The sequence below is a fragment of the Rhinolophus sinicus genome, chromosome 12 (assembly GCF_057876585.1).
Source record: "Rhinolophus sinicus isolate RSI-liver-muscle chromosome 12, RSI-T2T, whole genome shotgun sequence".
Classification (NCBI taxonomy): Eukaryota; Metazoa; Chordata; class Mammalia; order Chiroptera; family Rhinolophidae; genus Rhinolophus; species Rhinolophus sinicus.
This window is the reverse complement of record NC_142512.1, coordinates 46244489-46268754: the sequence shown is the minus strand read 5'-3', so window position 1 is coordinate 46268754 and position 24266 is coordinate 46244489. Positions and strand designations below refer to the sequence as shown.

At 53.0% G+C, this 24266-nt stretch overlaps 1 protein-coding gene across 1 annotated transcript in view; it reads left to right on the top strand.

The window, feature by feature from the left end:
- CACNG4 (calcium voltage-gated channel auxiliary subunit gamma 4) overlaps positions 1 to 22640 on the top strand; it is a 55363-nt gene extending 32723 nt beyond the window's left edge. The window contains exons 2-4 of the mRNA XM_074319803.2: positions 11118 to 11201; positions 16675 to 16815; positions 19703 to 22640. Of these exons, the coding sequence (XP_074175904.1) occupies positions 11118 to 11201; positions 16675 to 16815; positions 19703 to 20241 (764 nt within the window). The 3' untranslated portion in view covers positions 20242 to 22640. The remainder of the gene's footprint in view (positions 1 to 11117; positions 11202 to 16674; positions 16816 to 19702) is intronic.
- The last annotated feature ends 1626 nt before the right edge of the window (positions 22641 to 24266 follow it).

Genomic DNA, 24266 nt, shown 5'->3' with positions numbered 1-24266 from the left:
TTTTCCCTGAGAATCCCACTGCCTGGGGAAGGGTCTTGAACCAGGACCGGTTCTCGACAGACCCCAGTTCCCTATCAGATATTGAACCAGAGCCCAGCCCCACTGAAACAGGTGCCATCTTCCTTCTGCTGATGACAAGGGTGGCTTCCCCCCGAATCCTCCACTGGCCTCACTCCAGACTGTCCCATTTAGGGGAAACACCCTACTGGACCTAGTAGCTCCCCTAGACTGCAGAGATAGGAGGTGTCTTGGAGATAGATCCCCCTGCACGCTGCCTGATTAGACTAGAGCTGAGGGAGGAGACAATTTCCCTGGTTAGGTCAGAAACATTGCAAGTTGAGCCCCAACGCTCCTCAAGATGGCTCTCTCCTTGTGACTTACAGGGAGCTAGAGGTGAGGCAGGCTGAGCCTAAGGTTCCTGCCAGCCTCCCCACCCCGCGGCCCTGGCAGCGGCGGGAACTGAGCCTGCCATGGCCCTTCGGACAGCTGCAGGAAGCTGCCGACTCTGAGCCAAAGTTTAAATGTGTCCCTCCTCACAAGGAGCTCCAATGTGAAGGGAACAATGAAGGGAGAGCTTGTTAATCCTGGAGCAGTGCCGCCTGCAATCTCCCACGCAGCTGGGCTCCTCCAGGACTAAAATAAGATGCTCAAGGGCCCCCAGGGTGGGGCCTCAACCCTAACAGGTCAAATGACACCCAGCCAGGCTGGGAATAGATTCCCAGACGTGTAGAGCCGAGAGGGACGAGAGCTCCCTGCATTAGTCTAAGGGGACTTTAACAGTTTAAGGAAAGCTCACAGTGGCACTTGCACCTCGGAGCCAATGGCATTAAATCCAGTCCCCTTGCAGGGCAATCCAGGCCACCTCAGTGACGGCAGCCCCACCTGCTCTTTTTCAGCTTCAGTCCCCACCCCTCCCACTCCTCATGCCTGCCGTCCTCCAGAAGCTCACTCCCTAACAGGAAAAGGCCTTTGGCCTTTTCCTCTGCCTGGGCTGCCATAAGTCAAATACAGTGGTACCTCTGTTTCCGAACATCTCCATTGACGAACATTTTGGTTTATGAACGCCGTAAACCCGGAAGTAAACGCTTCGGTTTTTGAACACGACTCAGAAGTCGAACATGTCACTCAGCTTCCACTGAGGGCAAGATCCAGAGGCCTAGCTGTCGGCTGTTTTCGAACGTTTCAGGACTCGTGGTTTACGTTTGAAAACCGAGGTACCACTGTACTACTTACTCCTCAGCTCTTTGTGAGCCCCAGCTCCTTCCAGGAGTTGTCCCAGATGACCCAGCCAGCACGTATCCCTAATTCTTTGAAACTCCATGAAGCTGCCACGTCCCTTGTAGCACATGCCACTGGCTGTCCTGTTCTAAGGTGATATGTGCACCCACCTCCCCAACTACGCTCTAAGTTCTCGCCAGCAGGACCTATGTCTTTGGATTCCCACAGGGCCTGGCATGCACAAACAAACGCTGAATTAAAAGGAAGAATGGGCAAAGGGCTGGAGGGATGACCCATGTCTATATCAAAACCCAAACCAACTCCACAGGGATGACGAGGCACCTCAATGACTCTACGCTATCGAAAGAAGAAAAGAGCACGTGTGGGACTTGTCTGGCACTGGTGTAAGTGTCATCGTTGCCCGGAGACACTGCTCAGGCTCTGAGTCCCAAGCACTTGGCCATGGGGAGGACACGGAGAGCTCCTCCCCAAACCCCAGTCGGAAAACAGCTCAGTCTGAGGCATCTCTACGAAATAAGGAGTTAAAAACTGTATTCTCACCCTCACAACATTATCAGGACTTATCCTTCTCCAATGCTTTGACCAACATGGATCCCCATGGGCCTCACTTCAACTCTGAAAGGTCAGAACAGTATTTCCCCCATTTTCCAGGTAATGAGAAGCTCTCCTGACCTCTGCCCTGTAGCCTAGGCCAGGTTCCTCAGTGACGTGCGCCCTGCAGCTCTGGCCCCTCCTCAGACTTCTTTCCTCAGTCATAATTGAGTGGCTCTGTAACCAGAAAGCTCCAGAATGGCAGAGACCACATCTGTCTTGTTCTTTATTATTATTACTATTATTATGACTATTATTATGACTATTATTATTACTGTAACAGAAACGCACCAAAATGTATAATCTTAAACATAATAGAAGTGGATTTATTGCTTACATAACAGCCCAAAGTGGGTAGTCCCCTGAGTGGTGGCTTTCCTCCACAGTGGGATTCAGGGACCCAGGCCCTTTCCGTCTTGTGGCTCCCCCATTCCCTCAGGTGGGTGGGGAGGCAGTGAAGTTGGAGGGGGCACACCCACTTTGAGAAGTATCCAAGAAGGGCGCACATCACTTCTGCTCCCACACCATTCGACAACTCGGCCACATGGCCACATTCTAACTACGAAGGAAGCTGAGAAATACAGTGCAGCCACGTGCCCAGCAAGAAGGGGACGTGAGTTTTTATTGAGCAGATACTCTGCTGCATCAGAGTCCCCAGCATTTAGCATATAGCAGGTGCTCAGTAAATGTAGACTGGGTGAAGGAACTGAAGGTCATAGTGGCTTAACAGGGTCTTACAGAGAGTCACTAACAATCCAGAAGCTAGGGCTCCCCCAGGAAAGCCCAGCTCAGCCCACGCTGCCTCTCCAAGCCTGGAGTTTCTTTACCCAACAGCCTGCCTTGAAGCAGCTGGAGAGGGGCCAGCTGTAGGAGGACACCAGAGGGTGCCAATTGGGAAAATCACAGCTATTAGGAGGATTCTTTGGAGACAGGCATGAAAGTGGAAGAATTCTGGGGGGAGGGGATTATGGAGAGCAGGGGTAGGGCAGGGCAAGGAGCTCAATGGGTGGGAGAAGCATGGAGCCCGGGTTTGTTGATGGTGGCTTGGCACACTGACCTGGGCACTTGACTGAGCATCTGCTCCTAACCCTGTGTTTGGCTGAATTGTGTCCCTTCCAATTCTTATTTTGAAGTCTTAATCCCCATGCCTCAGGCTGGGACCTCATTTGGAATACCGGTCTTTACAGAGTTAATCAAGCTAAAATGAGGTCGTTAGGGTGAACCCTAATCCAGGATGACTGGTGTCCTTATGAAAGGGGGAAATTCGGAGGTGGACACACACAGGGAGAACGCCAAGTGAAGATGAAGGCAGAGATTGAGATGATGCTTCTGTAAACCAAGGAATACCAGCGGTGGCCAGCAAACCACCAGAAGCTGGGGAGAGGCCTGGAACACATTCTCCCTCAGAGCCCTCGGAAGGAACTAGTTCTGTCACACCTTGATCTTGGACTTCTGGCCTCCGGACTGTGAGACAAGGAATTTCTGTTACTTAAGCCAGCCAGCTCGTGGTACTTTGTTACAGCAGTTCTAGCAGCGAATGCACTCTGCCTCTCTGCACTGAAATGGTCTCGGCCAAGTCACTTCCATCCTGGCCTCCGGTCCCTCATCTACAGACACGTCTAAAGACAAGAATTGGGGTCTCCCCAAAGCAAGCACACTGCTTTCTTCTTTTCACACCTCCTGACTGCCCTCACCCCATGCAGCTCCCTTCAGGAGTGGCCGCTGCCCGCCCAGGGACTTCCAGCCCCAACTCACCGCCCTGGAGACTGTACAGTGAAGTCCCATCTCAGCCTACCAGGCGAGACCCCCCAGGCCAGCCCAGCCTCTTCTGCCTCTATGCCCACGCCAGGCCATCTGAGGTTCCAGAGCACAAGGCTGGCCTCTCCGCACGCCTCGGCCCCCACGTGTCCTGTGCTTCCACAGCCAGTCATAGCACCCCCTCCATACACACCGGCACCTCTCAAAACTCCTGACCTTCTGCCACAGCCAGCTCTGTTCTCATGTCCAGTCCCCCAACCCCACCCCAGCTATTCACTGTCCTGACAAGTGTGGAGCCCTGAGTTGCCCTCCATCTATTTGAGCATCTCCACCTCCAGTGAAAGGTTGTTCCGCCTCAAACATCAGCCAATGAATGCCCTTAGCCCAAGAGTCTGAGAAAACTAGTTTTCCCACCAAGGAAGAGTGTTGGGCACCCACACTTCGCCATCATGCTCCAGCCAATCAGAACTCGTTGGAGCTCTAGAGCACACTGTGTCCTTCCGCCTCCAGAGTGTGGGAGGTCAGGGCATATAGTCTGAAGCCGGGCAGCCTGGGTTCGAATCCTGCCTAGAGCACCTGGTAGCAAATGTTAGTAATCCTATCTAGTTCATAGGGTTAGTATGAAGATGAAGTGAGTTAATAAGTGCCAAGTGCTTTGAAATAGTGCCTGGCACGTAATAGATGCTCAGTAAATCCTTGCTGTTATTCTCTTTGTGCGGATAACACTCTTTCCCCCACATCCTCACCCATCAGCCTGGCCAAAACCCTGCCACCCCTCACTTCTCCACCTCCTCCACGAAGTCCTGGGTCCTCTCTGGAAACATACAGCCCTCCTACTAGGCTGTTCCTGCCCTTCCCAGCGTTAGGGTTAGGGTAGGAGTGGGTTAGGGTAGACCAGGCTCACACATAAACAATTCTGGGAAAACACTGGAAGAGAAGCCATCCTAGCAGGTGATTAACACCAGGATGGGGAGCTCTTCCCACATGCCCCACTCTGGGACAAGGACTTGGGCCATTTGGCCCTTGGACCCCGGCAGTGGCCAGCATCTGATGACTCAATTCACAGTAGGAGACGGCCACTTCAAATTATTATACAGTTCAAGTTGATAGTTATTTAGAAAAATAAATGTTGTTTGATTATTTTCCAACACACAAAATGATTCAGATGAAGCTGGTGGAATGTTTGGCCCCCATGTGGTTCTCACGCTCACCTCCTCCTCCGGTCTGGGCAGCCTCCCTCAGCAGCTCGGCCTCGTCTGGCCCTTCCCGCTCCTTGCATTGACCCCGAAGGGCGGGGATGACAGAGATGTTCTGAAGGCACGTGTCTAAGCAACCTCTGCAGGGGCATCTGTCCCCACGTGTGGGCCCCACACCTGAGCCCCTGACTTGAGCTTTGAGCTCAGCCACAAGTTCAAGACAGGAGTTCATGATCTAAAACGCCTCAGACCTGTTCCTCTGCCGGCCAGCCCGTATTCCCACCTGAAATGATACTGCGAGTCATTCGGTTTATCTTCTTGTGTTGTCAGGTCCCCCCAGAACGGGAGCTTAGGACGATGCCTTACTCAGATCTGTAGCTCCAGCGCCTGGAACATACTTGGCACAGCAGTGTGTGCTCAGTACGGATACTGTTGAGGAATTGATGGTGCAGAAAAGCCCCACTCAGCACCGTCTTCTACAGGGCCCTTTTCCCGTGTATTCATGTTCTTCCTGTCCTTGAGCTGAAAGGGGCCTTGCCATGCCAGGCCTCCTTCCCCCTGCCTCCAGCAGCCCCGCCCATCCAGAGCTGCCTTTTCCAAGGCCTGGAGACGCTTTTGCCTCCCGCTTCGCTGCCAGGAAACTGTTCACTTGACCCCAGTGCTCTGGGTTGCTGTCTGGTTTCACTTCCTGGTCTATCTCGGAGGGGAGGAAGACCAGTGGCTTACACTGCATTAGAACCCCTTCCTGCATTCAGAAAGGATTCTTGGTGTGGGGACAGCAGTTTCCAGGCTCTCGGCCTCACGTGGGAAGGTGCTGGCTCGGGTAGTAGATGGCCATCAGCTGTAATCAGGTGGCCATCCCCTGTGGCTGGGAGGCCATCAGCTGTTACCGGTTAGCCATTAGCCAGTGCCCTGGCTATGCTAGGCGGGGTTGGTTTGTTGGCAGAGAAGTGGATGGCAGGTTGCAGATTGTGTGGCTCCTGCTCCTGTGTCTCCAACCCAGCCGCCAACGAGAATATAGTGGTATGACTCCCCATCTATGGCTCCGTGGGTGTTCCTTTTTGGCCTCACCGTGTCCTGTATTCTTGTGTGGGGAGCGGGAGCTGAGGCCCCGCATGACACTTGGCATGGCAGCGTCAGGGTGGGGCTGGAAGAGCACTTGATGAGACATCAAGAAGCTGGATTCCAGGGGCCGCCTCTCTGCCACAGGCACACCAGGCATCCCCTGAGCCTCTTCTTTAAAATGGGGCAATGAAGGCTTTACGGTGGAAGGGAGAAGGCCTACTCATGCAGAGCTGGGCCTCTGCAGTGGGGCTTGTGAAAGCAGGTCTTCTGCCATCTCTAAGTCTCTCTCCTCCATCTGTAAAGGAGCATTACGACGAAGATGAAATGGACGGATGCATTGAACATGCTCAGTAGCTTTCGTCTTAGCCTGAGCCAGGGCTTGCTCAGAGGTGCTGTATCTTGGGTGTCCATCCTAGGGAGAGGGCCTGGGGGAGGGCTGGGGAGAGTGAAACCAAGACAGAGGGAGAGCCAGTGCAGGGGCTTCCTTGAGGTGACTATCCCTGGCTCCATCCTGCTGGGACCCGCCTCCCCCGGAAGCAGGTAGAATGGACCTAAGGGTGGAAAACGGAACATTTATCCACCAGTTCCCATTCTCTTGCCCAGAGGTTACCCTGAGGGCAGTGGGGGTGGGGTCCTAATCCCTGGAGCTTCCAGTTCCCCCATGTGCACATACAATGCAGTTCCCCTGGGCAACCTGCCTGGTGCTGTGGCAAAGAGCAAGAAACAATTGGTGCCACTGAATTGGGGCATTAGCAGGTGACACGTGCACGGAGCTGGTTGCTGCATCAACAAATGGCTGGAGTCACAGGTGGCAGAGAAGTAGGAGGTGGGGCAAAGGGTGTCCTAACACTCGCAACGGCTGTCCGTTGCTGCTGCTAGTAAGTAGTATGGGGAACGTCAGGTGAACTGGTGCTTATGAAAATGCTTCGCAAGCAGTAAGGGTTACACGGACGATCACCATTATCATTAAGTTGCCTTCTCACATTCTTTCCTCCAGGGTCCCCTTAATTACGACAGACCTCTGAGGTGGCCCATTACGGAGGCTCGTGTCAGATGTTAGCACCCATGAAAGAACTCATAGGGTGACCAGCTCATCCCGGTTTGTCTAGGGCTGTCCTGGTTTTAGCGTTTAAGTCCTATGTCCCCGTAGGCCGAGTCCTGGGGGTTGGTCATCCTAGCTGTACATAACGGCATGACCCCAGGGCATGACCTTCACCCACAAGAGGCTAAAATGCCGCCCACACATCTTCCAGCACCACAATTCACACCCTCTCACCTGCTGCCATGTCCAAGTGGATCTACGGTCATTTCAGATACACTACCCCATTTTCACTTAGAATCAAAGATTCTGTTTCTTTTCTTTTAATAAGCCTTATTGGTTCACTTTCAGACATCATAGAACACTCAGAAAATACAGGGAAGAAATGTAAAGAATAAAATTTTAATTCTCTCATAACCCTAGCACCCAGAAATAAAACACTGCACACATTTTAGGCTATTTCTTTCCAGATGTTTCCTATGCCTATAGGAATACCTTTAACAAAAGTGGTTCATGGTGTGTGTAGATGAATGGCTATGTTAACACATGCACACGCTCCTATACCTTTTATCTACAGAATAGTCCTAGAATCTTAGGACACAAGGGGCTCCCTCTGACCCAATTCCCAAGTTGTACAGATGCGAGAGTTGGGAACTAAGCTAGAGAAGGGTCTTCTAACCATCAGCCCTACGTCCTATACCCAGAGTAGGAACTGAAGACGTTTGACATTCATTTAGTAGGGGAAATTCTCAAAAAGCTGTGGACTCTAGGAGCAGGGAGCAATCGCTTTCACTCTCCATGTGCCAAAGCTGCCTTGTGCCCTTCTCCTCCACAGCCGCTACCTCTTCAGACTGGGGATGAGAGTGCGGTTGATGGGATAGGGTCAGTCTTCCAGCCTGTTAATAAGGTCTGTCCAGGGAAGGCGCCTGGCCCCAACTCTTGGCAGCTTGTAAGCCACCTCTGTCCTTACCTGCAAATCCTGGGCAGCTGGAAAAGTACCTGTGCATCTATCCTATTAGACACATCTCTCTTTTATGATTTGAAGGGTTGATACATGGTCGAAGGAATGTTTTATTCCCGGGGATAATAAATACCACCAGTGGATGAAGTTTTGTGGAGGCAGGTGTCCTCTCAGGAACTTAAAGCTGTTTGAAAATGGAATGCTTTGGGAGGTGGTGAGGTCCCCATTGCTGGCAGTCCCCAAATAGGTACTGGCTGGAAGATTCGGGCCCCTGGTGGGGGGAACCTGCACCAGACGACTGACAAAGTTGCTTTGGAAGACTACGCCTGAGAGATTGCGTGAGTTCCCTTGTACAACAGTCAGCAAGAATGTACTTTTGCAGATGCCCAGTAAACATGGCTTCTCAGACATCGTCCATGAGCTGACAGGGGAGCAGGAAGGCCTAGCATGCTTGTGACTGGGGGCCCTTCCACCTTGCTGCAAGGCTGGGCCCCACGATGAGGCAGGTTGCATTTCCTCTCACACAGCAACACTCCTGTGTTAGCTTCCTAGGGCCGCCGTAACAAATGATCACAAACCGGGTGGTTTAGAACAACAGCAGTTGATTGTCTCCCAGGGCTGGAAGCCAGAAGTCTAAAATCAAGGTGGCCGCAGGGCCACGCTCTCTCTGAGACGCTGGGTGGAATCCTTCCCTGCCTCTTCCTAGCTCTTGGCAGCTGCCAGCTCTCCTGGGCAGCCCTCGGCTGGTAGACACATCATTCCACTCTCTGCCCCTGTCTTCACATGGCCTTTTCCGTGTGTGTCTGTCCACATTTCCTTCTTCTTATAAGGACTCAGTCATTGGACCCTAGGTCAATGTGTCTTCATCTTAACTTGATTACATCTTTGAGACCCTATTTCCAAATAAAGTCACATTCTCAGGTACCAGGGGTTAGGACTCCAACATATCCCTTAGGGTGGACACAATTCAACCTCTAGCAGCATCCATTCTTTCAGTCTGTGCAGAAGAGCTCGGTGCAGAAGGAGAAAGGGGGAGAAGAAAGGAAAAGAAAGGACTCAGTGAGTGGCAGAGTGACTGCCGAGTGCATGCATTCAGTGTGCTTTAGAGCATAATTCCATGGGGTCGCATCCATGTGTATACAGACAATCCCAAGAAGGGGGGGATGTTTATGTCTATGGAACAGTTGAATTGGTAAAGTGTAACTATGGATGGCTAAGCAGCCGCTAAAAGGAAGGTGTTACATAGTGATTTCTATTTACAATTTCTGTCAAATATAAAATAACACCCTCAGTGTGGAGTGGAGGTTCGCAAAATGGAATGGAGGAGCATTTGGAATAAACGTGTCTATATGCAAGCTAGTAATGTTTCGAAACCTGAGTTTTACTTTCAGACTGAACATATAAATATATGGTTTCCTCATTTCTGCCAAAGCATATTTTTCTTTTAACATTATCAGCGTTGGGGCAGGTTTTATCCCCCTCGTCCCTACGCTGTTTATTTCCTTCTAGGATTTCCAGCAACATTTGGATAAGTATCAACTTAATGTATTTTTATTAAAAATAAACAGGTTTTTGTTGTTGTTTTTTTAAGTTAGAGCTACAGTTATTGACCTGGAGAGATGTTTGTACATAGTGGTAAATGAGAAAAGCAGGTAACACAGTAAAGAGTATTGTATAATTCCGTTTTAAAAATAGGGATATAGCCATCCTCAAAACCAGAGTGTCAGTCCCTTATAAAAGAAAACATGCTAGTACCATAGGACCCAACAGTTACACTCCTGGGCTTTTATCCCAGAAAATGAAAAATCAGGTTCACTCAAAAACCTGTACATGAATGTTTATAACAGCGTTATTAGAAATAGCTAGAACACACAGGTGTGATATGTGGTGTTCGTGCCGGGTCAAACATGAACAATTTAGTTTACCCATCCTCGTCAGTGGAATGGCGATAACCACAGGCCTTAACTGCTAAGGATCTAGGAGACTCTTACAAGATAATACCTAGTAGGTGCTTAGGTGGTTTTTAGCCCACGATGATGGCTCGGGCAGTGGGGGGAGGGGGAGGTTCACTGGTATTGGACCCAGAAATCACCCACCCTCTGCTCTGCAGGTCCTTACTCTACTGTGGGTAGATAAGTTGGTGGAGAACCACGAGTGTTTGTGATCAAGAGGAAAGAAATCCTGATCCCAGCCTGCAAGAGCAGGGACGCTGCCCCGGGTACGAGGAGTTTGGATGGCAGGGCAGGGCCTGACACCCTGTGTGCCTGGCCCCCCCCACCTGTGTCCAGTTCTGTGCTGGGCATTCCCAGACTGCAGGCGAGCAGAGGCTGTGAGAGTTGGATGGAAGATTCTGGAAGGGAGGACTGGCCTCTTTACCTGCAGTTACTAAACTGCCCAAGGTGTCGTGCCACCCACCCTGTGAAGGCTACTTCTCAGCGTGGGGAAGGGAAACCAGGCAGGAGATGCCTCGGCCTTTCTGGAAGTTTCTTTTGCTCCATGTTCTCTTCCTTCCATCACGCTGAGTGAGGGGATTGGAATCGGGCTGTCAGGATTGTACGTATTCGGTGTGTCCTTTAGAAGGGATTCACCATAACTGTGAGAGAGAGAGAGGGAGAGACACAGACAGACACCGTGGGAGCAGATTTCATCCTGCCTTCCCTGACCCACGGCTGCCCTGATGCTGCCTCCAGCCCCTCTTCAGACCCAGCCCCCCCCCCCCCACCCCACCACACACACACACACACACACACACTCAGGTCCTTCAAAGTTCCAGCCTCACTGAACTTCCTGCCACTCCCCAAATCCACCAAGCTCTGACCCTAACCCTGTGTTTCATGGTCTCCTCCTCTGCCTAGAAGATCCCCTCCACCCGGTTCCCGGTGGCAAATTCTTCGTCATTTTTTTAAGACATGGCTCTGCAGTCCCCTTGGGTAGGGGCACTGCACATCCTGCGTGCCCAGGGCAGTTCTGCCTGAGGCCCCTTGTCCCTGAATAGTTACTGATGGTGTGGCCTTTCACTCTTGCAGGTGAAAAATCAGACGGGACCATAAATGCCATAGTTACCTTTGGGGCACTTTCTCACTGTCCAGTCATTCCGTGTGTGTGTGTGCCCGTCCCCCACCAGACTGGGGATGCCTGAGCCTTTCTTTTCTCTCCGTGCCCTGGACCTGCACAGAGCCTGGCACACATGCAGTAACCAGCTCTGGAATGAATGGACGGGTGAACCCATGGAACAGTTACAATGTTCTTTTCCTCTTGTTCCCTCCAGGGATCTATAAAGGGCACTGCTTCCGGATCAATCATTTCCCCGAGGACAACGATTACGACCACGACAGCTCAGAGTATCTCCTGCGTGAGTGTCAAGCGTCTCTCACTTCCTTTGGCTGTGGAGGGGAAGCAGGTGGCGGGTGGGCAGCTGGCAGAAAGACTGGCTGGAGGGGGGACCTTTCTCTGCATGCCCATGTCACTCCCTTTCGGATTCAGAATTGTTAGTTCCGAGGATGGAGTTCCGTTCAATGCTGCCGTGACGTGCTGGGCATCGCAGTGTAGTTACTTGGCTGAGAGGCACATGCTTGGGGAGAATGAGGCCTGGGGAGTGCCGATAGAGGTGTGGGTGTCCCACGCCCCAGGGGTGCTGGGCGGGCTGAGCTTTGGAGGAGCTCTTGCTGCAGGTGGGCCTGGGGCCAGGAGGTTAAAGACATGGGCTTGTCCAGGCTGAGCATCCCCGGGGGACTGTGAACCCCCAAGCACACTGCCCTGCTCGCACAGGACCTGCCCACCACTCCCCACACACCCCCAGTATTCTACTCTCAAAAAACCAGATTACATCGCACCGTAAGACAGCCTGCTAGGGTGCCAGGCAGCTTGTGGGAGAAGGCGAGGAAGGTGGCAGGAGCAGCCTCTGCTATGTGGGCCCCAAGTGTTTTCAGCACCAACTGGTGGAGCCACCAGGTCTGCCCCTGCCCTGCCTGCAGCCTGTGGCTGGGCTGGCCCCAAACAGAGCCCGGAAATCTCAGCACCTTCTGAACCCAAAGGACAAACCCAGCCCCACGCCCTCAGTGCAGCTCTCATCCCTGCGCTTGTGTATACCTGCCTGGGATGAAGGAGCCTGGAAACGGAAAAAGCAGCACCACCTCGAAGTTATCTTCCCTTTCACGCGGCGCCACTCTTAGCAGCAGCCCCAGGGGCTCTGGCCTGGCTTCATTTATGGAGAATCAATACCAGTGTCCTGCGAGGGAGCGCATGCAATTCACTCTGCACCTGCTTATGGATCATTTTTTTTCCTAAGAGAAAGGATTTTGGTTCTGAGTCATCTTGTGAAACAGAACAGCGTGTGGTTCCCGTGGAGCCCTTGGCAGTGTCAGGCTGCTCTGGTGAAGCGCAGAACCTGAAATAATTTGGTCAGATCTGCCTCCCCTCCCTCCTCTCTCACCTGCTCCTCTTCCTCCTGCCTGAACTCTCTGCTTTCTGGCAGCCAACACTGAACCGAGCAAATGATAGTCCATTGACCGCCGCAAATAGTTGTGCAGGTTGCACACTGCACAACTTGGGGGATGCCCCTTGCATAGACGATGGTTAAATGACACCCTTCAAGTTGTACAGTGTGTGACCTGCACAGCCATCGAGAGTGGCCCCTGGGGCTGAGCCCAGCTGGGATGACTCAACTGGAACTCCACGCTGACTCAGAACCTGCCCTTCTCTGCCCCACCCAGGGCAATCAGGTGGTTCTGAGGGTTCTGTGGGCAGATTTGTCCCACTGACCAGCCTGGGACTATGAGGAAGGAGGCGCTGGAGAAACAAACCATGACCTCTGCATTTCCCACTTGAACTTGCCTGAAGTTATGGACATTGGTGCTGGTTCTTCCTCTTCACTCGTCTGCCCCTGTCATCCTCGTGTCCCCAAAGCTCTAGGATCTCTTTCTGGACTGGCCTCATGACATATCAGCCCAGAGGTCGGAGGATGTGGCTTCCTGAGATCCCGGCAGGAAGCAGATGGCGTGCTCGGACGGGGTGAATGAAGGACGTTAGTGCAGGACTATTGACAAAAGTGAAGGTTAAGGGAAACTTGCAAGGAACGGTGAGCACACAGGGGTGAGCTACAGAAGGAGCCCATACACCCCTGGGCTCCTGGGCCTGGACAGCTGAGGGAGGCAGCCATGGGAACCTGGAGGAGGGCAGCCATAAGGACAGAGCTGGCTGGAAGGACCTGTGGCCTTTACGAAGGAATGCAGCCACCTGAGGTACAGTCCACAGGAAGAAAGCCAGGGGAAGAACTGCCTCACCTGCACTCACCTCCTAAAACCAGAGTCAGGGGAGCCCAATTGCTCATCCATCAATGGAATCAGCCTCCTGGGTCCAGAGCAGGATGGGAAGAGGTGGAATGAGGGGGTGGGGGGCAGACCAAGCACGTGCCGCTCACTTGCCATCCAGCCTCAGACTGCTGCTTTCCTCAGACCCCACCAGTGCTGCGCTGGGGAGGGTGTGATGGCTCGGAGGACCCAGCAATGATTTTCCCAAATAAAAGGATGGTGACAACACAACAGCGATTAAAGCTCATTTGAGTAAGAAATGTTCTCCTCAAATGTACACTATGGGGAAACCAGCAGGATCATTAACAAGCCGGGAAACTCCCCAGGAAGAGAAGAGGTGACGGCTTCAAGGCCTGTGATCTCTGGCCGCTGGTGGAATTGAGGTGGAGGGCAGAGACGACTCTCTCTGACAAGGAGGGGTTTTTTCCCCTTGTTTTCCACTCAGGGGCTGCATAAATGGGGAGAACTCACCCGAAAACTGAGCTCCAGAGTACAGATCCTGTGAGCTTGGGGCGAAAGGGAGTAGGCGACATTCCAAGACAGGTCAAGGTCTCGGTCACCACAGCCATCCAGCCTGTGTTTCCCAGGATGCCCGGGTTCCCAGTATTCAGTCCTCTGGTCTATGTCCCGACTGTGGATCCCCAAAATATGTAGAAGCACAGGAGAGAGAGAGAGCTCTGGGGACTGATGTTTGCAGGGGACAAGGGTTCATGGGAATTGTTCACTCATTTAACAGAAAGTTATTGTGGGCCTACTATGTGCCAGGCACTGTTTTAGGCATGTGGGATACAGCAGTGAACAAAACAGAGCTCCGCCCTGCTGGTGCTGACATTCTAGTGGAGACCGGTGCATTGGAGGTCATAGAGGGTTCCCAGTGGACTGCCTGTGGGAGAGCTGGTTAGAGTAGCAGCTCAGCTGTCTGGGTGTGGGACACCAGCCCCAGCAGGTCCAAGACTGTGCTCTTCATATCCTGTCTGTGACAACTCAAGAACAAAGTCCACCCTCAAGCCGTGCATTCTGAAGCCTCTCAGAGAAACTGGGCTTGCACTGAGTGAGGTCACTTTCACAGGGCTCCCTGATGGCCTCCGGGCTCTGGTGACACCACTGCTGATTTGCAAATCCACAAGCGGGTGTGGGGTTTGAGGGATCACCACCCCACACCCTGCCTGCTGTTTCTCTTCCACTGGCCCCACCGGCCACACCGGCTCCTGAGCATCTTACCCTGGGCCTGGCGTCCCTTTTCCAGTTTTCGAATTTCCAGTTAGCTGGATGCTTTCTTTGTTAAGCTGCAGAGTACTGGAGTCAGGGCTGCTGAGTGTGCTTGAGGGTGAGTTAGAAGGAGGTGTGCCAGGGCTTGTTCTGGCCACAGGACACGGGCTGGACATCGGCCCCACTCGTCCCTCAGATCCGTGCAAACCCAACCTGCTCCTCTGTGCACAGTGACCCCGGCTGACATCTGCACCTCCAGAGCTCCAGAGTGAGCCCATATGGCAAAGAACAGGTACTCACATGACTAAACTGGGCAGAATGGATGGCTCTGAGCCAGGCCTGACCTCAGCGAACTTAGAGGCACCGGGCACCATTCTCTCTGCCCCTCTGAACCACCCGCAGAATGAGGGCATCCGGGGGACCCTGAACCTGGCTTTTCTGTCCTGCACAACTCAGGCACGTTTCAGAAGCCCACAGGAAACCTCCCCCCAGAGCCTGCGGCTTCAAGAAGCCAAAGGGAGGAGGAGGAGGTCGTGCGGAGAAGGGCTTCATTTAATGCCCCAAACAAACCCGTCTCTGTGAAGCACGGCACACACTGGTGGGCTTAGAGAACAGGAGACAAATGCTGTCTTCAGAGGCTGAAAGACCACAAACCGACTCAGCTGGCTCAGGAGGTTGGCGCCTGCCAGCGCGCCCCAACTCACTGTCCCCTGCCGGGGCCACCAAGGATCCACCTAGTGAGATTTCTGCTGGGCTGAGAGACCTGCAGGCACATGAGGAAGGCTGAGATCAGAGCTCCCCTTCACATCTCCCTGCCCTTCCTCCTGCCCTTCCTCCCAGCCAGATGCTAAGGAAAGGCGACCCACATCTGCAAGCCCCTACTGAGTGCTTTAGGAACCTGATTCCATCAAATTCTCACGACAACCCTCGTGGGCAGTGTAGTCTTTTCCTAGGCCACCATAATAAATTACCACAAACTGGTGGCTTAACACAACAGGAATTTATTTACCCTCTCACAGTGTGGAAGCTAGAAATCTTCAGTCAGGTGTTGGCAGGGTGTGCTCCCTGCAAGGCCTCCAGGGGAGACTCCTTCCTGCCTCTTCCAGCTTCTGTTGTCTCCTTGATGTGCGGCTGCATCCCTCCTTTTTCTGCCTCCATCTTCTCCCCTATGTGTCTTTTCTTCCACCTGTGTCTTCTCCTCTTCTTATAAGGGCGCTTGTCATTGGATTTAGGGTGAACCCTAATCTAGGACGCATTATCTCGAGATCCTTAGCATCATCACATCTGCAAAGACCATTTTTCCAAATAAACTCACATGCGTAGGTACGAGCAGTTAGGACTTGGACAAGTCTTTTGGGGCCCACAATTCAACCCCCTACAGGTAGGTGTTACTATTCTCCTCAGCTTCTAAACGAGGGGACTGAGTGGTCAGAAGTGAGCTGTCCTGGTCACCCTGCAAGTCAGTGGCAGAACAAGGGTGCAAATCTAGCTCCGTTGGTCACCGTGGTCCATGCATGTCCCACTCTGTCTAGCCACCTCCTCCTCTGTGACCTCAGGAGGTCCTGAGCTTCCATGACCTCGTCTGTCAGCTGGGGGTGATGATGATGGTGATGATGATGGTGGAGATAACGGCTGTCACTTAGGGAAGTGTGTGCTATGGCGAGGCCCTGTGCTAGGCCCTTTATGTACAAAACCAACCATAGGACGTACGTACGGTTATGATCTGCATTCCACAAATGGGGAAACTCAGTTTCAGAGAGGTAACGTGACTTGACTAAGGCTACACAACCAGTATGTCACAGAGCAGGGCCTGCACCCAGCCCCACCCCGTGCCAAAGCCTATGTCCTCAGCCACCCATTGGAGCTACCTCTCACAGACGCCACTTCCCAGCCGTCCAGAAGCTTTGTGGAAATGGTGCCTATGAACAGGCTCAGTGGGCTGTGAGCTGTCACCCGGATGAGAGATGGTCCAGTGTTTTCATGGCTGTTATTGTGGCCTCCCTGATGCCACTGAGGGACCCTCGTCCCTTCTGGCTGGCAGAAGTGTGACCCACACCCAGGGAGAGCCTAAGCGAGATGTGGGCAGATGTGACCCCAGCCCACTTGGCGTCCGGCAGGGGAGAACCAGCAGGCTTGGACCACCTCGCCCCAGCTGCCAAACCCACCACCGTCTCCATGGCCTGAGGGGAATATGCAAAGTCAGGGGGCAACACCTTGAGTGTTGGGGCTCTTGGCCAATGCCATGGCCATGCCCAGGAGGGCAGTCAGTCTCACCGTCCTGTCTGCTCTGTCTCCTGCCCGGCCCAGGCATCGTCCGCGCCTCTAGCGTCTTCCCCATCCTCAGCACCATCCTGCTTCTGCTCGGCGGGCTCTGCATCGGTGCCGGGAGGTTCTACAGCCGCAAGAACAACATCGTCCTCAGTGCTGGCATCCTTTTTGTGGCTGCAGGTGAGCTGCCTGCTCTGGCCCCTGCTGCACAGAGCGCACATCCTGTGGGGAGGCAGACCATACAATCCGTGCGTAATTAACTTCCAAAATCCAGGAGTGAGCGGACTAGCGCAGGGCGTGGGAGCAACTGCTTACCAGGTATGAGGTCTCCTTCTGCGGGGACAAAAATGTTCCAGGAGTGGATAGAGGTGGTTGCACCACGTTGTGGATGTCCTAAATGCCGCTGAATTGTGCACTTTAAATGGTTAATTTTATGTTATGTGACTTCACCTCAATAAAAAACAGTTAAGTCCAGGTGTGCAAAGTGCCACAAAGGGGTAGCACTGTTGCCTCACAAGCCTGGAACAGGGATGCCTGGCTGAGTCAGGGTTCAGGGAGGTACCCAGAGGGACGCATGGATGCCAAGACCTGAAGGAGCTGAACAGGGACAGACAGGGTTAGAGGTACAGGGCAGGCGAGGGTGCAGAAGGAGCAGAGAAGCCCAGTGTGCCTGGGGCAGGGTGCGTGAGAGGGCTCGGGAGAGAGCAGGGCAGACCCTCCTGCCCATCCTGACGACCCGACTCTCCTGGCTGAGACAGACAGCAACACCTCAGAGCCACCCCCGCTGTGACCTAGTGAAAACCCACAGAGCTATGGTGACAAACATACCCCATTTAACGGGTCCAAAATGGCTTACCACTGTCACTCCTCTGAGCCTCAATGGAGACAATGCAAAGCATGCCATGCCATTGCAAACGTGGAAGAAATCCAGGCCAGAAGTGGTCTCACAGCTGGTCAGTCACTGGCCGGTGCATGCAGTTCAGCGAGAACCCAGTTTTCTGGCCCTGAGTCTCCGGGAGCCTGTGGAGAGGGTGCCTGCCGGGGCAGAGCTTGGCTGGTGGCATCTTCAAGGCTCTGGCCATGCCTGTGGAGTTCAGATAAAGGTGTAACAGGGTCCCTGTCAGGAGAAACAGGAGCTGCCTGACTTCTATGGCCTCGTTCCAGCAAATAAATGTGAAAAATGTTACGAAGCTCAGCGATTCTTTCCTAAGTTGTTATCATAGCTCCTTGCATTGTCCTAACAGTGCTTTTGCTTTCAAAGTGTCTTTCTTCTTACACTAGACTGGGAAGGTGGAGCAGTGTTGGGGCTTGGCCTGAGCTCCAGCCCAGCCCTGTCCCCTCGCTGCTCCAGGTCTGCACGTCCTAAAATGGTCAGGTAATAGCTGGATGTTGGTAATGAGAATTCCAGCACTGGTGGTGGTCATGCCCCCTTTGCTGAGGACAGGGAGGGCCTTGAGTGGCCCCCAACCCACGTAGGTGCCCAGAGGTCATCCTCATCCCCTCTCGTCTTCTCCTCATGGTTTCTCTTAGAAGATGACTTCTGTTTACACTGAGGGTCAAAGCAAGTACAGGACCAGCTCAAAATCCTGTGGCCACGTTGGCAGAGCCCTGGGGGCTCCGGCTCCAGTTCCTGTGCTCTTTCCTCTACACCACTTACGCTTTTGTTTCCTTCAGGGCAATAAACATGTATGTGTATTTGGGATGTGTGTGTCTGTGTGTGTGTGTGTGTGTGTGTGTGTCTGAGGGGGTCATATATATATATATATATGTATCAGGAGTGGTGTGTGTGTGTGTATTGGGAGGGAGAACATGTGTTTAGGATCAAATCTACAACGGTTTGCTCCGGGCAGGATCTCTGATCCGCTTAGCAGGAAATATTCCAGCCTATCCACACTGGGATCAGTGTAGTAGGAACAATGGACAAAGGACATGGCAGTGCATTGACAATACAACAAAACAGGGCCGAGAGCCCACTCACTGTGTTCCACGTGTTGTTGTAAACACTGCTCACATAACCCTCACACCCACCCTGTGAAGTGTGCACCACGGGGATTCTCATTTTGCACAGGAGGATACTGAGGCATAGGGAGGGGAGTCATTTGCCCAACATTTCACAGTTGGTAGAACCAGGATTCAAACCTAGGCAGCCTGGCTCTGCTCAACCTCACTTATAATAAGAGAGAACCAAATAAACACAACCACGGGTGACTATGTATCACCTCTCAGGCTGGCAAAGATCCGGAAGTTGGATAATCCGAATTATGAGCTGTTGAGGTATGTTGTGCCCCCATGGAGGGTGCCTGGGCAGTGCCTGTTCAAAGAGGAAACCAGGTAGGGTGTTAGAAAGGGGCTCTCTGTACTATTTCTCAGCTTTTCAATAAATCTGAAAGTATCCCAAACTAGAAGCTTATTTTTAAGTTTTTAAATGCACATACCGGATAAAGCAGCAGTTTCCCTTCAAGGAATTCCCACAGAGGTACTCGTGCACGTGTGGAGTGGTGTGGACACAAGGATATCCAAGGCTGCAAGCCACCTGATTGTTCCCAGCAGAGGCCTGGTTAGATGTCTGTGTGGTGGGTGCCACAGGCAGTTAGAAAGACAGAGACAGCTCTTCAGGTCCTGGTATGGACCACCTCTCAGATGGACTGTTGAGTGAAAAGGCCAGGAGCCAAAGAATATTGTGCAAAGAAAGAAACAGATGTGTGTGTGTGTGTGTGTGTGTGTGAGAGAGAGAGAGAGAGAGAGAGAGAGAGAGAGAGAGAGAGAGAGAGAGAGAGAGAGAGAGACTGGATATAAGAAAGATATACGAGAGAGGATAACAACAGCCGCCTTCAGGAGGGAAATTGAGTAGCTAAGAGCCTGTGTTTTGTATACCTCATCTGAACTTTGTACTTTGCTACCCATTCAAAATTAATTACTTAGAAGACAAGTTAGCGACCAGACGATAGCAATACCCATCAAAACGGGGGAGTGGCCACCAGCCTGCCCTCCACCCGCCTGTCCCCTGTCCTGCCGTGGATCTAACCGCTGCCTCTCCCCCTCTTGCCCCCTCCTGCTTCCCTTTCAGGCCTCAGTAACATCATAGGCATCATCGTCTACATCTCCAGTAACACAGGCGACCCAAGCGACAAGCGCGATGAAGATAAGAAAAACCACTACAACTACGGCTGGTCTTTTTACTTCGGAGCCCTGTCCTTTATTGTGGCCGAGACCGTGGGGGTCCTGGCCGTGAACATTTACATTGAGAAAAATAAAGAGTTGAGATTTAAGACCAAACGAGAGTTCCTTAAGGCTCCCTCCTCGTCCCCCTACGCCAGGATGCCCAGCTACAGGTACCGGCGGCGGCGCTCGCGGTCCAGCTCGAGGTCCACCGAGGCCTCGCCCTCCAGGGACGTGTCACCAGTGGGCCTGAAGATCGCCGGGGCCATCCCCATGGGCGAGCTGTCCATGTACACTCTATCCCGGGAGCCCCTCAAGGTGACCACCGCCGCCAGTTACAGCCCCGACCAGGAGGCCAGCTTCCTGCAGGTACATGACTTCTTCCAGCAGGACCTGAAGGAAGGCTTGCACGTCAGCATGCTGAACCGGCGGACGACCCCCGTGTGAGCGCCCCTTTCTAGCCCCGACCTCTCCCCCAGAACGGCTGTTTGGATCCCACACGAGGGCACTGAACCCTTAAGACGGACCCACCATGGACTGAAGCCAAACCCAACCCTCCCAGGTCTCCAGATGTGTCATGGGCTGGCTCAGAGCGACGTGCCAGGAGACTAGAACCAGAAGCGGAAGGCTGACTTGAGCCCCCCCAAAGGCTGTGCTGATGCCCCGGGTTCCAAAATCTCCCAGGAGGCCAAGCGCTCTCCTTAGGCTGTCCAGCCTTCACCAACCTGAGTAAATAAAATCGAGCCATTATTTCCTGTTGGAAACAAATCTTGCCAGAAGAATGGGTTTCCGGGACCTTCCCTCCCTGCCTGGGCGATGGCCACCAAGGTATTTGCCAGGCAAATGGAGGCCTTAGGATACTGGTCAGCCGCTTTTCAACCTGGGGTTGCCGTGTCTGGGAGCTGGAAACGTGAAAGCCGAAGCTTGCCCCTTCCTCCCTTCTGTCTGTCTGTCTGTCTCCCTCTCTGGCAGTGGCCTGTTGTCAAAATAACAGTAATCCTGAGGAGAAAGCCCTGCAGCCACCTGGTGCTTTGGCCTTTGTGCTGCCGTGGGGCTGGCTCCCCTGGCCCTGAGGAGGAATCCGCAGAGGGGGAGGCCTTAACTGGCCTGAGCATGAGGTAAAGGCTGGAGTCTATTGCTGGGTTTCCTAGCTGCTTCTGGAAGTTTCTGCCTCACACAGAAAGAGCAGAACACACTAACTGTACTTGAGAGTCCGGAAGATTCCATGGGTCAGAGTTCAGGTGGTCATGTGGCCTCTTGCTGTGTCCCGCCTGACTGGCCTGACTAGCAACTCTGTCTCTCCTGGGGGAGGTGGAGGGCAGATACCCTCTCCCGTGGGTGTTTAGCAACAGAAGCCTGAACTTCTGGGCAAGAAAGGGAGACCCAAGGGTCAACAGTGACCAAAAATATCAGAACAAACATCCATTTCCTAGGTGGTTATTAATCATGATTTATTGCAAATAAATGCCAGGAGCGCAAGTTACATTCATTTCCTCATTTTCAAAAGTAGCAGAACACCTCCCCCAACTCCTATTGTCGTAATTTATTCTGCCACCACCTGAAAGGGCTCAGTGAGGAAGTTTGGATGAAGGGCCAGACTATGCTTTTCCTCCTCCTCATGAAAGGGACGTCTCCGCGCTTTGGAACTGAGGACGCAGGTTCCCTGTTTGACAGTTTTTTTCCAAACATTTTTCCACTTCCCGAAGCCAGGAGAGAACATGGAAGCATGTCTGGGTTCAGAAGAAAAACTTTCTGGAACATGGAGCTTACCCTCTTTTATATAAAACACGTGCTTTCTAAAGACACATCCTTTCTTACTTTTTGAGACTTGGTCATACAACCTTGAGCAGTTGTCTGTGATCCCGGTAGCTGTGTACTTAGAAATGACAAGCAAATTCTTACCTCAGCCACCTGCTCACCTAGCGGACTCGGCCCCTAGGAGTTCACATCCTGATCATGGTCATTGCCTTCCTCCTTTTGCCCCCAGAGAGGAAATCTCCCCTGTCCCATCTCTATTGGACGCCCTTGTGTGCTGGTGAGCTGAGGCGTGGCGTCCCTGGCCCCTCTGTGCTTGCTCAGAACCCTTCCCTCCCATTGAGGTTGGCTTTGTGTGGTGGTTTGTCCAAGCATGTACAACAGTGAATGATGGAGAACCAGGGCTCATGGCCTGCCCCTGCTGTGGACCAACCCTGTCCCCATGCCCTAATCCCAGGCCACCCGCACCCCCTCTACGCCATGACACCATCTTTCCAGGCTAGAAAGAAGGGGGTGAAATCGGGGGACCCATCACCCAGCAAGGCCCAGAGACTCTTCTGTCATTTCCAGCAAGGCAGCTTTGCTGTTTCTTCCACATAACTTTCTATCATCTCTGGAAGTTTCTGTCATCTCATGGAGAAAGCTGTGTTCCAATGAATCCTACCTCTTGCCCAGTCCCAGGCAGAGAATGCAGAGCCCACACTAGTTCCTAGAAAAAGTAGAAAGAAGCGACAGAGCAGGGAGAACAACCTCAGACCCCCTGGTCTTCACAGCCTTTCTCCACACCGCCGCCCCAGGCTCTGGGAGGGACCCTCGTCTGTGGTCTGTCCCCTCCTCATGGTATCTCAGCCAGGGCATGCTTGGAGAAGGGAACGGAGCTGGCCCCCTGCCAACTATCAGTCTGAGACCTTGCGCCCACAGAGGAGATGTGGTGGCCTGTGCCCGCCTCCTCACCACCCTCCCATCCCACCATCCTCTCCAACCAGCCCCTGTGTGTTTCGCCAATTAAGCACCTGTGAATCCTGTACCTACGACTGGTTTTGGATTAGTTCTGTCTTTTTTTTTAATTAAATAAAAACATTTTTAAAATGTTCTCTTCTTGATGTGGGGGGCGGAAGGAGGGGGGTTGAGCGCCCCTCAAATCTTCAGGCACTTAAGGTAAACAGTGTCCCTGAGTCTCGGGACTGGGATTGGGAAGGAAGGTAGATTCTGTGTGGGTCAAGGCCGGTTTCTCTGGTTTTCACCTGGGTCCCCGGCCACCTCCCCAGTACCAGCAGCTGAGTTTAGACTTCTGAGTGGTGTTGTCGAGGGGCCTTTTCACAAAAGGGTCAGAAGACGGACAGGCCACCCTGGGTGTGGTGTAGGCATCAGGGCAGCTGAACAAGCCAAGCTGCAGGGTACAGCCTGCAGGGTGGAGGCCAGACAGACAGAGCCACAGCCTCAGAGGCCCTAAGCTGCTTGGTGGGGTTCCCAAGAAGTCCACTAACCAGCTCCTTTCCCCTCCAAGTTCTGAAATGATTCAGAAATAGAGGAGCCCAAGTTCCAGATACGAGCTATATTACTGAAAAAGCTGATGGGAGAATGTGGCCCTGACAGAGCCAAATGAGACAGAGCCACCCAATCCCAGGGAGACAGGTGGCCACCAGGAGGAGTAAGGTAAGGAACAGAGGGGGACCAGACTGACCCCTCTGGTCAGGGTAATAGGAACACCCAGCACAAGCACTAGAGGCCACAATGTCACCCGCCAGGTTCAGCCTTGCAGGCGAACCAACCCTGCTGGGTGCCAACCCTGCTGTACTGAAGGCATGAGGAGGATAGTCAGTGTCCCCTAGTTCTGAGCCTCCGGCCGCCCCTCCGCAAGCTCAGTAACAGCTCGTTGTCTTCAATCTAGTTGTGGAGGGCGCAGCTCACTGGCCCATGTGGGAATCAAACTGGCAGCCCTGTTGTTCAGAGCTCGCGCTCTAACCAACTGAGCCATCTGGCCGCCTCGAGGCACCAAACTCTTGATCCTTACGAAGGCCTTTCCAACCCTGATCAGGGGACATTTGCCAATGTCTGGAGACATTTTTGCTTGTTCCAACTTGCAAGGCAGGTGCTACTGGCACCTAGCGGGTAAAGGACGAGGAGGCTGCTGAAGACCCTGGAATGCACAGGACCGCAGCCCCCTCCCCCGCCACCCACAAGAATGATCTGGTCCAAGACGTCAGGCTGAGAAACCGTGCACCAGCCTGATTTTATAGTGAGGGGACTAAGGCACAGAAGGGTGAGGTCACTTGTGCAAAATCACACAGAGGCTTTTTGGTATTCGTATCTAGGCTGTGGATATATTAAGAAAACTCATCTGTTTATTCCCAGGGTTTCCTTTCCCTGCAACAAATTCCAATTTCTGCTGCTTTCTTCTTCACTTTTGAGTCAACAGTTTTGGAAACAGAAGTTGGGCGTTGAAGGACATGGGGAAATGGCCACCTGTCCCGGGTTGGGGGTGGGGGTGCCTTTGTTCCCTGGGCTTAGGAGCAAAATTCAACCAAACAGGCAGCCGAAGAACAAGCAAGCACAGGAACCTGGCCCAGCCTGACACGGCCCCAGCTCTCTGCGGCGTCTTCCTGCGCCCACACCCCAGCAGCTGCAGTGAGGTGGGCAGAAAGATGGGGATCGAATCCTCCGGTCACCGGCAGGCAGCCCTGGGCGAGTCACCCAGCCTCTCTCCGAGCCCCAGC